Below are 17,674 nucleotides of genomic sequence, written 5' to 3'. Positions count from 1 at the left end.
ACGCCCCTCGTCCTGTCAAGTCTAGTCAGTGACCTCGAAACTACATCTCCCAGAAGGCCGTGCGAGTACACTGGACCGCCACCGGAAGTTGGGAAGGCTGCATCCGGCTCCAGGAAAAGTGAGTCGGGTTTTCCCGGGCTTTCGGACGTATGCCGGTTTCCGCTTCTACTGTGGTGACTTTTGGGTTAGTAGCAGCAGCGGCTTGTTAGGCGACCCCGTGTCCCCTGTGTAGGGCGCTGACCAGTTCTCCCGGCTCTTTCGTCGCCGCGCTGCCCGGCCCGAGCCGGCGGGCGCAGGCGCGGAGAGCGCGCGGGGCCCGGGCCGCTGGGTCTCCCAGCGCAGGGCGGGGGCGCAGGAGTCCTGCTGCGGCTGGTGGAGTTTCCGGCCCAGGCTTTGAGATGGGGAAGCGCCACCTTGGATGTGATTTCGCCTTGAAAGAAGGAATCTCACCGTAGTGGCTAGAAAATAACCCCAGGCATCCGACCGTGCAGGGGTGGTGCTTAAATAGTTAAACGGCCCGTATGCTTCCCCAGGGAGCGGAATTCGACAAGTTATGGTCAGCGACGTCAGTGGCCTCAGAATGTTGTCCCACTGGAGCCATGTAATCCTGGGCAAACCTTGGGCGCCGTGTTCCACCTCAGCAAAAGTGGCTGTTGGTTTCGCTAAAATATAAGTCCCGCTAAACCTAAACTGCTTTTAAATGACGCCGCCGAATAGTTCGTGCACTTCTTGAAAAGCTAGGGCCCAGCTCTGTCTGCCTTGAAATCCTTGTCTCCTGCAGTGAGCAGTGAAAGAGGGAATCCGAGAGGAGCCGGTTCTCAGCCTGTGTGCTGTGGAATGGTACTTGTTTTCTGATGTAGAGCTATTTGGGGAGATTAATAGACAGTTGAAACATTTTCACCAAAAAAAAAAAAATGAAAAAAATGTTCAATTTGTGCCCAACCGTATGCGTTCTGTTATTTGGCAGCATTTATTAAGAGTTTTGTTGCAGTTATTTCCTTTTATTTTCACTGAGACATTAGAGTTACAAACTGCACCAAGTTAATGATTTAAAAACTTTCTGATTCAAGGGCAACAAAGTGAGCAAAAGAGCTGTGTGCAATAATAGATACAAAGATCTATGGTCATCTGATTTGTGACAAGAGTAATACGCAATACAGTGGGACAAAGGTAATTTTAAGAATAGTGCTGAGTCATATGGATTACTCATTAGGATAAGAAAAATCTTGACCTCTACCTCATACCGTGAGCAAAAAATTAATCCCAGATGGACTGCAGAATTAACTGTTCAAGGTAAAGCAATCAATTGTGTCCATGTGAAACTTTGAAAGCATTTGAGTAATTAACTGTCCATTCAAAATTTCCCTGAGGGCAGGGAAATTCGGTGAGCTCTACTTGGTACCACAGAATCAGAGAACACTGCTTGTTGATCTGCTGAAACTCAGCCTTTACTCCCATCTGCTTTAACCCCTTTCCCCCCTGCATAATAAAGTCCCTCCTGGTTTACCTCCAGTACTCACTTCTCTTTTAATATGCTACTTAGCTCTGCCTCCCAAGATAGGGCCCCCGACATCTGCATTGCCAAAGCCTTTTTTACGTTGTGTATATAAATTTATTACCAAAGCCCTTTATGCATTACTTTATTTATCTTCATGAGTATCTGTGAGTATATAAACTGGATAATATTTATAATTCTTACCTGATAACAGCTTTGTTGTTATCCATGTATGCTGTGATGACAATTGACTGCTAATTCTTTAAATATATAGTGTTTTGTAAACTATTACTGCTGTTGTAACCACATCAACATTCAGATAATGTTCATACATTGATAGAAAAAGCAATTGCTAGTGAAATTTACTTTTCTTGTGTTTCTTTTTATAGGGAAGAAATGTCTTTTGTCAAAGGAACCCCAAAGAAAGAAATGATTGCCCAGTTTCACTGTTCAGCTGCGGAAGGAGATATAGCCAAGTTAACAGGAATACTCAGTCATTCGCCGTCTCTTCTCAATGAAACATCTGAAAATGGTTGGACTGCTTTAATGTATGCTGCAAGGAATGGGCACCCAGATGTTGTCCAATTTCTGCTTGAGAAAGGGTAAACATTTTGGGCTCTACCACCGGAGAAGGCCTGTAGTTTAATTTCTCTGTTGCATATTTCCTTTAAAATTTTCTTGTAGCTATATTTATGTCATTGGGCTTGTAATAACTCACTGACAAATTTGTTGTTTAAAACATACTAAAAACTTTTTAACTTCTTAAATTCAGAAATTAACCCTTCACACTTACTAGCAGGGGAAATTGATAAATGGTTTAATCTTTTTCTCTCAAATCTAAAATGTAAGTCCCACTATGACTACAAGGACTGCTGGAATTTTGGTATATTATGCCACATAAAATCTGCTTTGGGGCCAGTGTTGCGGCATAGTGAGTAGAGCCACTGCCTGTGACACCAGCATCCCCTAGGGGCACTGGTTCAAGTCCTGGCTGTTCTGCCTCTGATCCAGCTCCCTGCTGATGGCCTGAGGAAAGCAGTGAGGATGGCCCTAGTGCTTGGGCCCCTGTATGCATGGGCTTCTCACTCCTGCCTTTAGCCTAGCCCAGCCCCAGCCATAGCAGCAATCTGGGGAGTAAGCCAGCTGATGGAAGATTTTTCCTTCCCTCTCTCTCTGTAACTCTTCCTTTCAAATAAATAAATCTTGGGGAAAAAAACACTGGTTTTTATTTTCTAAGTAATCATCCAAAATTTTTAAAATGCACTGTCTTTACCTTTCATCATTTATAATCATAATAAAGTAGTTCTTCTAACCTTACAGTAGTAAACTATGAGCCAACCAAAATTGAAAAAGTCGAAGTAATCATTAAATGATAACGTTTTTCTGGGAATATTTTATTGAAGTAAATATAGGAGAAAATATTTACTTTCTACTTTGTTTTTCCTCCAAAATTTTCCCTTCCATCTGTAGGTGTGACAGATCAGTTGTCAATAAATCGAGGCAGACTGCACTGGATATTGCTGTGTTCTGGGGTTATAAGCATATAGCTAACTTACTGGCTATCGCTAAAGGTGGGAAGAAGCCTTGGTTCCTAACCAATGAAGTGGAAGAATGTGAAAATTATTTTAGCAGGACACTACTGGACCGGAAAAGTGAAAAAAGAAATAATTCTGACTGGCTACTAGCTAAAGAAAGCCATCCAGCCACAGTTTATATCCTTTTTTCAGATTTAAATCCCTTGGTTACTCTAGGTGGCAATAAAGAAAGTTCTGAACAGCCAGAAGTCAGGCTTTGTCAGCTGAGCTATGCAGATATAAAGGAGTATTTGGCTCAACCTGAGAAGATCACCTTGATTTTCCTTGGAGTAGAACTTGAGATGAAAAAACAGTTACTTAATTATGCTGAGGAAGTCCCAAGAGAGGAGGAAGATGGATTAGTTGCCTGGTTTGCTCTAGGTATAGATCCTACTGCTGCTGAAGAATTTAAACAAAGACATGAAAATTGTTATTTTCTTCACCCTCCAATGCCAGCTCTTCTGCAATTGAAAGAAAAAGAAGCTGGTAAGAATCGGACATGGTTTACTTCTGGTGGTGATAATTGGTTTTCAGAGCTGAGTTGTAGCTGTGTATGTCTGTAGTTTCCAGAAGGCACACATTTTCCAATAAGCAGTGAAATTTGAGTGTCTTCAGTTAGGAACTTCCTAAAGGTCTCCCCCTAGGGCTGTTCTTGTCAGGTAGAGCTGTTTTAGTCATCTGAGATTTGTTCCATCAGTATGAATCCAAATACATGCAGTTTTGTGTGATCCTATATACTGCCATACACTAAACCCAGAAGAAAAGACCTTGACTTGTTTTGTCTTATTTTTATTTTTGGAACATTTTATGCATAGTTAAAAATTAGAGTTTATTCTAAACACCATTTAAATATTGTGACATAAACTGTGTTTGGAAACACTTTACTTTTGCTGCTTTCTAGAACATGAATTACAGGTAGGTAAGTAATCAAGTGTGAAAGTCAAGAGTCTTACTTAAAGGGGATTCAGTATTCCAGTAACCCAGATTAGAGATAGCAGTGGCTTTGAATGGTAGCAGTAGAGATGGAGAGAAATGGAACGTTGAGTTACTCTGGAGGTAGAAGTGATAGGGCTTGGTCTGTAGTGACTGAGCGATGATGGAAACCTGGACTAAGGCATGAATTAAGATGCTAATAGTGGCGATAGGAAAAAGGCAGGTACTTTCAGGAGATACTTCAGAGATAAAATGAGTAATACTTGCTCTTAGATTGGTTATGCGATATAAAATAGTGAAGGAAGAGATCAAGATTGACTGCTAGGCGTGAGACGTTAGTAATTTAGTGATAGTGACACTATTTCTTGATCATTTGCAGTGATAAGGTAGAACAAGGAAGGCAGGACAGACTTGGAGTATAAAATCAAGAGTTAACATTAGAGGGAGGGCCAGTGTGGGTTAAGGCATTGCCATCATGTGTCCCGACTGCAAAAGATGGCCCATTTACTTGAACCTCTGCCACCCATATGGGACACCCGGATGGAGTTCCAGGCTCCTGGCTTTGGCCTGGCCCAGGCCCAGCCACTGTAGCCATTAGGGAGTAAACCAGCAGATGGAAGATATCTCTGTTTTTCTCTGTAACTCTGCCTTTCAATTAAATAAATCTTTGGGATAAAAAAGTTTACTCTGGCACACTATAAAATATATATTTATTTTTGTTTACTTGAAAGGTACAGTGATAGAGACAGATGATCTTCCATCCACTGATTGACTTCCCATGCCCACAACAGTGAGAGTTCAGCCAGCGCAAAGCCAGAATCCAGGAGCTCCATCGGGGTCTCCCACACAGGTAGCAGTGGCCCAAGCACTAGAGCCATCATCTGCTATCTCCCAGGATGTATTAGAAGGAAACTAGGTGGGAAGCAAAGCAACCGGAATTCAAACTAGCACTCAAATGGGATGTGGTCATTCCAAGCAGCATCTTAACCCATTCTGCCCCAGTTCCTACCTCTGGGTATGTTAAGTTTTGGAGGAGAATATTAAAAGCTGGAACTCAGGAGAAGTCAATTAAAGTTATATAGCAGCCATGAATACAAAAGTAGTATTTAAATACCAATAAATGCACTGGCATTGTGGTGTAGTGGGTTGCTGAGCTGTGGCCTAAAATGCCAGCATCCCACATGTGCGCCAGTTCATGTCCTGGGTGCTCCACTTCTAGTCCAGCTCCCTACTAATTCTCCTGGGAAAGCAGCAAGATGGCCCAAGTGCATGGCAACCTGCCACCCACGTGAGAGACCAGGAAGAAGCTCTTGACTCCTAGCTTCATCCTGATTCAGTCCTGGCCATTGCAGCCCTTTGGGGAGAGAACCAGCAAATGAAAGATGAGTCTGTCTCTGTTCCTCTCTGTAACTCTGCTTTTCACATAAACCTTTACAGGAAAAAAAAAACCACTGAGATTATTTATTAAATGGAATATAAGAGCCTCAGAATCAGACTTTGAAATTTCAAGGTCAGATGCAAGAAAATGAGCTGTCAAAGGAAATGCAGACAGTGTGCCCATAAGATAGAGGGAACAGAGAACAGTGTTTCAATGAGGGAGAGGTCAGGTGCTGTTGAGAACTTGAGTAAGGTGAACACAGATCGACATTGTTTTAGGATCTTTGATTCTGGTAATATGAAGCTGTTGGTGAATTTGACAAGAGGAATGTCAGTGGAGTGGAAGGAACAAAGTCACATTATGGTATGAAGGCTCAGTAGGAGATCAAGAAGAGGGTCACTTGTGAATTCTACCTTCCTTTAGATGACATGTTAGGCCCTTCCAGAGATTGCTTAGCACCACCTCCCCAGAGTCTACTGGGGTGTTTTATTCCCCACATCTGTGGAGAAAGTGCCAAACATTTTTTCCTTTGGTGGTATATGTAAGATTTTAAGATCAAAATGATCCTATAAATGAGCTAGGTTCTTATTTTTTTTTTCCTCTTGTAAGGAAACCGAGACCTTTAACTTGGTTGCTCTGTAACCTTACATAGTTACTTAACTTCTCTGTTTTCCTTTAACTTCTGTTTCCTCTTCCAGAGAATAAGGGTAATAATAGTATCTACCTTCCTCATAGGTTGCTCTAAATATTAAATACAGTTCTTTGCATGGTACTTGTCACTTAGTACTTATAAAGTATACTTACTTATTACTCAGTGAATGACAGCTTTTCTTATTGTGGCGATCCTGGATTATACGTGTACCCTAGTGTAAATCACGTATTACAAGGTAATGCAGAAATGGGAGACCAGGAGGAAACACCTGGCTCCTGGCTTCGGATCGGTGCAGTGCCGGCCGTAGCAGCCATTTGGGGGATGAACCAACAGAAGGAAGACCTTTCTCTCTGTCTCTCTCTCATTGTCTAACTCTGCCTGTCAAAAAAAAAGTAATGCAGAAGACAAGATATTTAATGTTACATATGGTTCAATGAATCTCAGTATTATTATTGTTTTTATTTATTCATTTTCCCAGTTTAAATATAGTTATTATTATTTTATTTCAGAAGTTCATAGACCAAATAACATATATTAGAGCAAATTCGCCAAGCATTTGAAATACAGCATTTTCTAGTCTAATGTTGTCAATTGTAAGATTTCTAGTCAGGACATAATAATTTTTTTAAGTACTAGAATAAATGCTGTAGGCAGAATTATATCTTCCAAGATTTATTCTATTAAGCATTTTTTTTTCATTAACATACTTAACTTTGAATGTTTTAAGGGTGTTTTATACCATATATATCCAGTTGAAAACAGGGTATGTTCCACAGTGGCAGGAACTAGCAGTGGCTTGTCAAACCACAAGAAGAGTGGAGGAAAGTTCCTACAATTTCCCATTAACATTTAGTTTAGCATCCAGGTGTGAGCTGGGAACTGCTTTTGTGATGTATTTTTATTAAAATTACTATTTATAAAATCACTGTACACTAGAATCATGTACAAGGGTACTTCAAGAGTGTTCATGGAAAGATGGAAAGAAAAGTTTATTTTGGTGCAAAAAAATTGAGAGCCACATATATAGAAGGGTTTTCAAAACCTTACAGAAATGCATATTATGGAAAAACTATACATAGATTTTAATTTTCTAAACCAAAATAAGATTATCTTTTCATGTTATCTTTCCAGAAACATTTTTAAGTATTCCCCTATACTCAAAATTTTAAAATCTTGATCAGATATGTGAGAGAAGGATTTTAGTATATATATCTTGTATAACAGTTATATTTTTAACATTCAAATTAGATCTGATTTTCATTTGTCATCTGAAAAATTAAATGTCTTTAAAGAAAAATAATGGGGGTTTACGCTGTGGCACAACAGGTTAAAGCCCTGGCCTGCAGTGCTGGCATCCCATATGGGCGCCAGTTCAAGTCCTGGCTGCTCAGCTTCCTATCCAGCTCCCTGGTAATGCACCTGGGAAAGCAGCAAAAGAGGGCCAAAGTCCTTGGGCCCCTACACCAATGTGGGAGACCTGGAAGAAACTCCTGACTTCAGATCAGCTCCACTTCAACCGTCGCAGCCATTTAGGGATTGAACCAGCAGATGGAAGATCTCTCCCTCTCTCTGTAACTCTGTCTTTCAGATAAATAAAACAAATCTTAAAAAAAAATTTTTAAAGTCATAAAAATATAAATCAAAACCCTTGATAACAGCTATTCAGAAAACAGTGGGTATCTATATTGTATTTTGAGAGCATGCTACCTGTACATTTTTTATGTGGCACAGAATTAAAATTTGTCATGCTTCTTTTAAAGGGGTCGTAGCTCAAGCAAGATCTGTCCTTGCCTGGCACAGTCGATACAAGTTCTGCCCAACCTGTGGAAGTGCAACTAAAATTGAAGAAGGTGGCTACAAAAGAGTATGCTTAAAAGAAGGCTGCCCTAGTCTCCGTGGTGTTCATAATACGTCTTATCCAAGAGTTGGTAAGCCTTTTCTTTTCATGAACTGTTAGCCACCTGGAATGTCTGATGGTGAATCAGACATTCTGGAAAGACAAGTTTGTGAGATGCTAACGAAATTGCCTCTTTATTAAAAGCCAGCCAACTTTCATGATTTTTAACTAAAAATGGATTCTATATAATTAACCATTGACTGACTTTGGATTACTGAATATGAATTCGATATCTTGAGATACATGATTTCAAAAGCCCTCAAATCTGGCTCCCCTTAGTGGAGAAGTAAAAAAGCCCCAACAATCTAGTGCCTTTTTGAGTATCAGCAAAGCAGGACTGCCAGGAGCTAGCTTCAGGCTTCCTGGACCCTTCACCATCTCCTAATTGCTGCTTTGAGTATGCTGTCGAGTTGGAAGTCCAGTAAGCCAGCCTGTGAAAACTGTGAATGAAGGATAAGTGGACTTAGCAACACTGAGGAGGTCTCGGAGCAGTGGAGTGGGTTGCCTAGTTACTTCTGGTTTTGTTGCTCCAAGACCTTTATATTTACATCCATTATTAATGTGATCTAGGGCAGGGAATTCTCTGGATTAGTCACTTCTAGAGACATAAACTGTTATTACAGTTTTATGTTTTTCTAGGGAGGAAGGGAATAACATTATGTTCTTTGAATTGTAACTACAAATCACGTTGAATCTGTTAAAAACTAGTTAAAAATTAAAATAAAAAAGAAAAACTTAATCATAGAGTCACACTAACTTTTTTGAAAATATTTTAAGGCTTGGGATGGAAAGTATAGGAAAAATCATTGTATTTACTGAAGTAAAATTTCAGTTTTCCACTGTCCATGTATTACCTATTTAAACTTTTCTCTCATTAAAAAATAAAAGGAAGTGAACATTTAACCCAATGGCTAAGATCCATGTCCCACATCAGAGTACCTGAGTTAGATTCCTGGCTCCAACTCCGAATTCCAGCTTCCTCCCAACGTAGACTACGAGAGGAAGCAGCAGTGGCTCAAGTGATTGGGTTCCTGCTACTCATGTTGGAAATTTGGAATGTGTTCCAGGCTCCTGGCTGTAGCCCAGCATTCTCACGCATTTGGGAAGTAAACCAGAGGGTGGGAGCAAACATACACATGCTCATTCTCTCTGTGTGTGTCTCTCTGTCTTTGTCTCTCTCTCTCTCCCTCTCGAGTAAATATAAGTGTTTAAAATAATATACTTACATACCATAAGTATGGAATAAATGTTGCCATTAAACTTGAAGGAAATGTGGGCATTGTGGCACATCAGGTTAAGCAGCCACTTGGGATACATGCATCCCATATCTGAATGCCAGCTTGGGTCCTGGCACCTCTACTTCCTACTGAGCATTCTTGCTTATGCATTCTGGGAAGTCCCACATCTCAGCATTCCTGCTAATGCAGCCTGGGAAGCAGCAGATGATGGCTCAGTTGCTTTCTTCCCTGCCACCCGTGTTGAAGACTCAGGTGAAGTTCTATGCTCCTGCTTCTGTCTGGCCCAGCCCTGGCTGTTACCAGCTTTTGGGGTGTGAATCAGTGAATTGCAGATAGCTCTCTTTCTTTCTTAATCTCTCTCTCTTCTCTCTTCTACCCACCTCTCCTCTCCCCTCCCCTCCTCTCCCTATGTGAGTGTGTGTGTCTCTGCCTTTCCAATAGATGTACATAAGTTTTTGAAAACTACAAAACACTGAGCAAAAGGAGCAGGTGTGTAGCCTAGCAGTTAAGCCACTTGTTAGGATACCTGCATCACATATCAGAGTGCCTGGTTCAGTTCCCACCTCTGACTCCCAATTCCATCTTCCTGCTTATGCAGACCCTTGGAGGCACTGATGCTGACTCAAGTAATTAAGTTCCTGCCACCCACATGGGAGAGCTGGATTGAGTTCCTGGATTGGCCTCCAACTCTGATAGACGTTTGGGAAGTGAACCAGTGGATGAGAACATGAATAATTTTTTTTTTAATTTTAAGACAAAATTGAGGAAAGGAGGGCAACAGTGGTCATCCCATTAGCTTGCTCACAGCATTCCATGCAATTTCCCTGAGATACAATGTCAGCAACTCTATCAGGGCGGAATATAACCAGACACGAGTCTCATTCCTGCAGGAGCTATAGCTTTATGTTCTCCTACCAGACAGTGCCTTTGTGCGATGAGTCTGAGTTATTTTTTCCTGTCACTCCTAAATCAGTGTATTTTTTCATCCACAGATCCAGTAGTAATCATGCAAGTTATTCATCCAGATGGGACCAAATGCCTTTTAGGTAGGCAGAAAAGATTTCCCCCAGGCATGTTTACTTGCCTTGCTGGATTTATTGAACCTGGTAAGTCTTTTCCTCATAATTTTTATAATAATATTCATTTAACTTAAATGTTCCAAATAAAAATGTTAGGTTGTATTTGAGAAATAATCTCAGATAAATTATCATGTAATAAAACTGGGTTGGGGGCAGGAGTCTCTCCTAGCAGTTCAGATGCTGGTTATGATATCCACATCCCATATCACAGCGCCCAGGTTCAAGTCCTTGCTCAGATCCTTGTTCTGGCTTCCTGGTGTGGACACCCTGGGACGCAACAGGTGATGGCTCAAGTGTTAGGTCTCTGCTACCACATGGGAGACCTCAATTGAGTTTCCAACTACTGTAGTTTCCAACTACAGCCTGGCCCGGCCCCAGCCGTTGGAGGCACTGGGGAAGTGAGCCAGTGGGTGGTGGTTCTCTATCTCTGTTTCTCATATAAATTAAATAAATAAATAAAAATTTAAAAAATAATATTGCATTAAGATATTTTGAACATGATATAACTTTAATGATTTAACTTAAACATAATGTGATTTTCATATTTTTACTGCTGAAGTCATTTTTTTGTTTTATTAAGCATTCAGTATTTGCAGTTTTATGTATCTCTCTTGGCCACGGTATCTAGGTAGTGTGTAACTCACTGCCTTCTGTACTGGACCGGACTGTCGCCTTTGCAGGGAGGCCTGATCTGATTGCCCCAAATATGTCAGTTAACTCTTTGTACTCTATTTTCACAACCCCTTTCACCTTGCCTGACTTTGTGCTATAGCACTCATTATCACCTTACATGGAATGTATGTATGTGTTTATCAATATCTTCATTATCTTCTCTTAGTAGAGAAGTGAGTCCCATGAGAGGAGGGACGTTGCTTTATTCATCGTTGTATCTCAACAGTTCAGAGTATATGCCCCTCAGGTAGTAGGAGTTCAATAAATAATTGTGGAATACATGAATGAATCTATCTAATTAATAAATGTTTAATCTCACCTTCTAGTATTAATCCTGTCTAGAAGCTTTAGGTGTTTTAAATCAGATCCTCATACAGCTTTATGAAGCAGATACTACTACAGAGATGTCACTGATGGGAGAACTGAGGTACAGGGACTAAGTAACCAAGGCTCACGTTCTGCTGATGGTCATTTAGTTTACTTCAAGGCTTTTTACTATTACCAGCAGCATTGCAGTGACTATTCTACTTGTGCACATGTGCCGAGCTCTCTAGGATACATACACTGAGTGGATTTGCTTGAGCGTGTGCTGTGAGCACCTTTACCTTTCCTGGCTGTTGCCAGGTTGCTCTCTGAAGCGTCTCTGCCAGCTCACACTGCCACCAGCAGCAGCTGAAATGTTTTTCAGACTTTGTAACTCAGCATTCTGAAGACTATGAATTAGTATTTCATTGTGGTTTTTATTTCCCTTTCCCTCCTGATGGAACATCTTTTAGAAATATTTATTAGGCACCCAGTTTGCCTTTCCTCTGAATTTTAGGTGTTTACATTCTTTAATATTTATATGATTCTTAGTATTAATATTATTTTTGTTTTGTTTGTCCTTTTTTCTTATTGATTTCAGGAGTTTTTAAATATATATTATGTGCTATATATAATCTTGTGTTAATTGTGATCTTGCAAATATCCTACTGTGTGACTTGTCTATACAGGGGGTCTTCAGAAAGTTCATGAACAAAGAACTTGAGTCCCTGCTGCCCACAGGGGAGACCCTGATGGAGTTCTGGGCTGTGAGCTTTGGCCTGGCATAGCCCTAGATGTTGTAGTCGTTTGTAGAGTGAACCAGCAGATGGAAGATCTTTCTTTGTGTTTCTCCCTCTCTGTCTCTGTCTCTGTCTCTCCCTTTCTGTCTCTGCCTTTCAAATAAAATGAAAAATAAAGGTTCATGGAAAGTGCATATTATGAAAAAAATGCATGTATTTCAAAAACTTTTGCACCAAATAATTTTTTTAGTTCGATTTTCCATTAGCTTTTTGATGTACACATCTATTTTCTTGTAATGAATACAAGTTGGTAATCTCTGTGTAGAAAATTTATCAGTCAATTGGAAATGGAAAATTTTGTTTTTAATACTTTGCTGTATTAAGCAGAGTATTTCTAAACTTGGATATATGTTTTACTTAAAATTATTACCTCTATTTTGATTTCAACTCCATCAAGCAGAAATAGAAGGAACATTTGTAGGTGTTTAAAGGGATAGATTTTTGCCTAGCCTGATTTAACTTTTTGCAATGTATAATGTATCAAAACATGTCATTAAAAGAATATTGTGGGGGCCAGTGCCGTGGCTCACTTTGTTAATCCTCCACCTGTGGCACCAGCATCCCATATGGGTGCCGGGTTCTATTCCCAGTTGCTCCTCTTCCAGTCCAGCTTTCTGCTGTGGCCCGGGAAGGCAGTGGAGGATGCCCCAAGTGCTTGGACCCCTGCACCTGCATGGGAGACCAGGAGGAAGCACCTGTCTCCTGGCTTCGGATTGGCATAGTTCCGGCTATAGCAGCCATTTGGGGGCTGAACCAACTGAAGGAAGATCTTTCTCTCTCTCTCTCTCTCTCTCTCTCTCTCACTGTCTAACTCTATCTGTCATATCTGTCAAAAAAAAAAAAAGTGGGGGGTTATTTGATTATATCACTTTATCATTGCTGAGAAGATTGTCCTCTAGAGGAAAAGAGTTGCTTTGGAAGAAAAAGTATTGTTTCATGTTTTGTGGCTTTTAAACTTTTAAAGACCTGAAAAGAGTTAGGTACAATAGTTACTTGACAGCATAATAAAAAAGAGTTTCCATATTGTAATGGGGAAAAAGCTAACTATTTGTAAAAATCATGTTCTGATAATTTATAACTATTCAGTGATATATAAATAAGAAATATACAAAGTGTTTGCATAGCATTTAGACAATAGCAAAAGTTGGATATTGGTGGTTTTTTTTTTTTTTTTTTTTTTTTTTTTTTTTTTTTTTTTTGACAGGCAGAGTGGATAGTGAGAGAGACAGAGAGAAAGGTCTTCCTTTTGCCGTTGGTTCACCCTCCAATGATGCGCTGCAGCCGGCGCACCATGCTGATCCGAAGGCAGGAGCCAGGTGCTTATCCTGGTCTCCCATGGGGTGCAGGGCCCAAGCACTTGGGCCATCCTCCACTGCACTCCCTGGCCACAGCAGAGAGCTGCCTGGAAGAGGGGCAACCGGGACAGAATCCAGTGCCCCTACCGGGACTAGAATCCGGTGTGCCGGCACGACAGGCCGAGGATTAGCCTATTGAGCCGCGGCGCTGGCCCTATTAGTAGGTCTTATAATTATTATTTTAAATATAACTGACAAATTTGAACCTTTATGAAATGAAACATTTCTTGTTGGCATTTTGATACTCTGGATATGGTCATGTACTGAAAAAATGTATATTTTCCTCCATTCTAGTCTAGTCTTTAGATTTCTGCTTCCTGATACTTTGAATTGGGTTTCTGTCCAAACTGATTTCCAAATGTTTGAACCATTCGGAGCACAAAATGCCCAGGGCGTGTTCATCAACCACTTGTTCTTTTGCCCCATTTGATTAGGGGAGACAATAGAAGATGCCGTTCGGAGAGAGGTGGAAGAAGAAAGTGGAGTCAAAGTTGGCCATGTTCAGTATGTCTCTTGTCAGCCATGGCCAATGCCCTCCTCCTTAATGATTGGTTGCTTAGCTGTAGCAGTGTCTACAGAAATTAAAGTTGACAAGAATGAAATAGAGGATGCCCGCTGGTTCACTAGAGAACAGGTAAAGTTCAATTTAATTTCCTTCTACTATTGATTGTTCCCTGACTGTATTGGTTTCTGCATGCAGCAAGGATTTTCAGCAAGTTGAGTGAATGGCTGCAGCCCTCTCATTATGCAGGAATTACAATATAATTGGTAATTCCATATAGGAAGAGTATGTATTCAGTAGTGTGTCCTATATTAACTCATTCTGTGAAATTCATCCAGCAATAATGCATTTCAAATTGCAGAGGCCATTCCTTCAAATCAATGATAACACCTTTCAGTACACTTAAAATGCATAAATAGTACTTCAGAAATAAGAACTTAATCTTATGCTCAGCCCCAAAAGGCAGAAATTAAGTTATTGTTTCAGAATTTTTTAAAAGGAAGCCTGTCCTAAAAGTGGACTTCACTTTGAAGTTAAGTATAAAGCATATATTTTACTTTTACATGACCTCATTTTCATAAGTGAATATGCCTTTCCGGGACATTGTAAAAATTGAAGCACTAACTCAGTGAAATAATTAAAAATATTGTACTAAATTGAAATCCTAATGCCTTTTATTATGGTGTATTTTAGGTTGTGGATGTTCTGACCAAAGGGAAGCAGCAGGCATTCTTTGTGCCGCCAAGCCGAGCTATTGCACATCAGTTAATCAAGCACTGGATTGGAATGAACCCCAATCTGTAAACCAGAAAACCATGTTTTGAGTGTTAGCTGGTACTTAAAACCTCACATTCATCAAATGAAATTAGAAATAATGCTCTTCAAAGTGTTGTAACAAAAAAGATCATGCGGGGTTTTTCCAAACATTTTTAAAGTGTACTTTCCAACCTAATGACAGAATTCATAATTTTATCATTTTTTCCTTTTTATTCATGGTCAGGTTCTTTTAAGTCTGGGTTAGCCTTCTCTGAACTTTTTTTTTGATTGTACTTCACAATTTCATCTCATATATTCCTAATAAGAGATACCATGTAGTAAAGAAATAACATTCTAGAAATATGAATCAATCTCAATTCCAGTTCCTCTTACAAGAATTAGACTGATCATTGAAGTTCTTCATTAGAGAAACAAGACAAAATAAGATTAATGAATTTTGAACTTGTATTCATTTCTAGTCTTTTCATTACCATGCAATTCCCTTAAGTTTTTAATGTCTGATTTTTGCTTATTTTCCCATTGCAGTCCCTCTAATTCTTTCCTCCTGGATTCCTTTGTTCTACCAACGGTATTATTAATGTGTGCCCTTGGGGCAGGGGCTATGGCATAACAGGTCAAGCCACCACTTGCAGCACCAACATCCCATATGGGGTCCAGTTATGGTCCTGGCTGCTCCACTTCCCACAGCTCCCTGCTAATGTGCATGGGAAAGCAGTGGAAGATGGCCCAAGTAAATGGTTCACTGCTTCCACATAGGAGACCCAGATGAAGCTCCTGGCTTCTGGCTTGGGCATGGCCCAGCTTTGGCCATTGCAGCCATTTGGGGAGTGAGCCAGCAGATGGAAGATCTCTCTGTCTCTCTCTCTGTCTGTAACTCTGCCTTTCAAATAAATAAGTCTTTAAAAAAAAAAAAGTATGGCCACTAGTTTAATATAATCAGTGTTTTTCTGTTTTAACAATGAATGTAAAAAAAAAAAAAAAAAGCAATGAATGCTACTAGTACTCGCTATCATGCCCTCATGGAAGGAGAGCTTGAGTGAGAGCTGACCATTGTGTCCATTTTGTAATGACAGCTGTATCTGTGTTAGCAAAAAATTATATCCTCTTTACCAACAATATGAATAATACAATGTATCAGTCTGGTATTATTTCAACACATTCTAACAAGGCTTAATAAAATATATTTTAGGGCTGGCGCCGCAGCTCACTAGGCTAATCCTCCGCCTGCAGTGCTGGCACCCCGGGTTCTAGTCCCAGTTGGGGCACCGGATTCTGTCCCGGTTGCTCCTCTTCCAGTCTAGCTCTCTACTGTGGCCCGGGAAGGCAGTGGAGGATGGCCCAAGTGCTTGGGCCCTGCACCCGCATGGGAGACCAGGAGGAAGTGCCTGGCTTCTGGCTTCGGATCGGCGCAGCACGCCGGCCACAGTGGCCATTTGGGGGGTGAACCAACGGAAGGAAGACCTTTCTCTCTGTCTCTCTCACTGTCTAACTCTGCCTGTAAAAAAAAATAAATAAATAAAATAAAATATATTTTAGAATTGAGTCAGGAAGATTCTAAAGAAAGTATCTGATGGTAGTTCACAATTTTGCAGAACAGAAATATTTTATAAGGCTATTTTGAAATTGTTTTAAAAGGTAGCTTATAAATGTACAAATTTATATGAATTGGCACTTTACTGTTATGTGTTGTGACTTGAGAGACCTTTAAAATAATATATGTAATTTCCTGTCCTTATTTTATAGATAGGAAAAGGGAATCCAGAAAGATGAATTTAATTAATTAGTGAAAGTTACAACTAATTAAACACAACAATCTGTATTGTATAACCTAGGGCAGGATTCTCCCTGTGTTAAGAAATAAAAGCTATTACTAAAAATATATTTTGAAAAAAATAAAGGGATGACAAGAATAAATTTAACTTATCAAATATTGTTAATTAATATACTATATTTAAAATTTGTTTAACTTAAAGAACTAAAATTTTTATTTTACTAATGAAAATGGCTTTATTAGTAATTAAGGATTATTGATATCAGGAATTTAAAAAAATTAAGACACAGGACATTTAGGCAGGAAATCGAATTCAAATTATAGAAAGAAGTGTATGGAAAATTATATACCTTGATTATTACGAACTATGATTTGAAGTTCAGCTCTATTCCAAATGTACTTTTGATACTTGCAGGTTCTAAGATTACATTATAAAATTCTAGATTTCCATAATGTTAGGATAGGAAAGTATAACATATCAACAAATATAGTTATGAATTCAGTTTTGGATGTTTAATCCCATACTCAGGGAAAATCAATATGTAAGTATATTATTGTTTTAATAATTATTCTTAAATTTCTAACCTCTGCGAGGTGAATAACTACATGTAAATAGGAAGAATAGCCAATTCAAAATTGGTAGAGAGATGTAAGTACCATGAATGTATTGTAATGGAAATGAATGTAACAATGCATTAAAACATTTATTGATTTTGTGTGATGTGTATTTTTTAATTTTTTAATGTTTTTATGTTTCCTTTGACAAATACATGAGACAAGGTTCCAATCATTATCCCCTATTTAGAACTAATCATGTAAAAAATGAGACCTTTATAAAGTTTACTTAATTGGAAGACTTTAAAGAATTTTTTAGTTTGCAGTCAAATGCATGCACACATACTTACATATATGATATATAGTCAATAATTTTTTAGTTTCAGATTTAGTTATATATCTAGTATAATGTATATTCTTATATTTTTATAGTATAATGTGTACTCTTATAATATTGCCAGTAGTTGCTTTTCTAGAAATTTTTACTTGTTACTGTTCATGAAGAATTAGAGACCCACATATTTTATTTAGTGAAAAATTAGTGAGTCTTTCAAGTTAGAGATCTGAGTGAAGACAGAAGGAATGGAGCAACAGAGAATGGGACTGTGAGGTAGAACGAGAAAGCGTAAGTTTTATGAAAAGCCAAATAAACTGGATTGAGTTTCACAGCAAATAACTATAGATTGACAGCTG

General features: G+C 39.3%; 1 protein-coding gene across 6 annotated transcripts; it reads left to right on the top strand.

The window, feature by feature from the left end:
• Positions 1 to 5: 5 nt before the first annotated feature.
• NUDT12 (nudix hydrolase 12) lies at positions 6 to 17,142 on the top strand. Of its 6 annotated transcripts, none has more exons than XM_051853593.3 (8): positions 90 to 184; positions 1,071 to 1,170; positions 1,885 to 2,097; positions 2,966 to 3,555; positions 7,793 to 7,960; positions 10,160 to 10,273; positions 13,811 to 14,010; positions 14,572 to 17,142. In XM_051853593.3, exons 3-8 carry the CDS (start codon positions 1,892 to 1,894, stop codon positions 14,680 to 14,682), a joined length of 1,389 nt encoding a protein of 462 aa, XP_051709553.1. In that variant the 5' UTR covers positions 90 to 184; positions 1,071 to 1,170; positions 1,885 to 1,891; the 3' UTR covers positions 14,683 to 17,142. The 6 variants fall into 6 exon arrangements, with proteins under 6 accessions (XP_008260213.1, XP_002713995.2, XP_051709553.1 ...); XM_008261990.5 differs by having other exon boundaries at positions 1,071 to 1,293; XM_089313090.1 differs by having other exon boundaries at positions 96 to 118.
• Positions 17,143 to 17,674: the final 532 nt, after the last annotated feature.

Source organism: Oryctolagus cuniculus, chromosome 14 (assembly GCF_051225735.1).
Source record: "Oryctolagus cuniculus isolate XC-2025 breed Fujian yellow rabbit chromosome 14, ASM5122573v1, whole genome shotgun sequence".
Taxonomy (NCBI): Eukaryota; Metazoa; Chordata; class Mammalia; order Lagomorpha; family Leporidae; genus Oryctolagus; species Oryctolagus cuniculus.
Note: the sequence above shows the minus strand (reverse complement) of the source record. Positions and strands in the feature narration are given on the sequence as shown.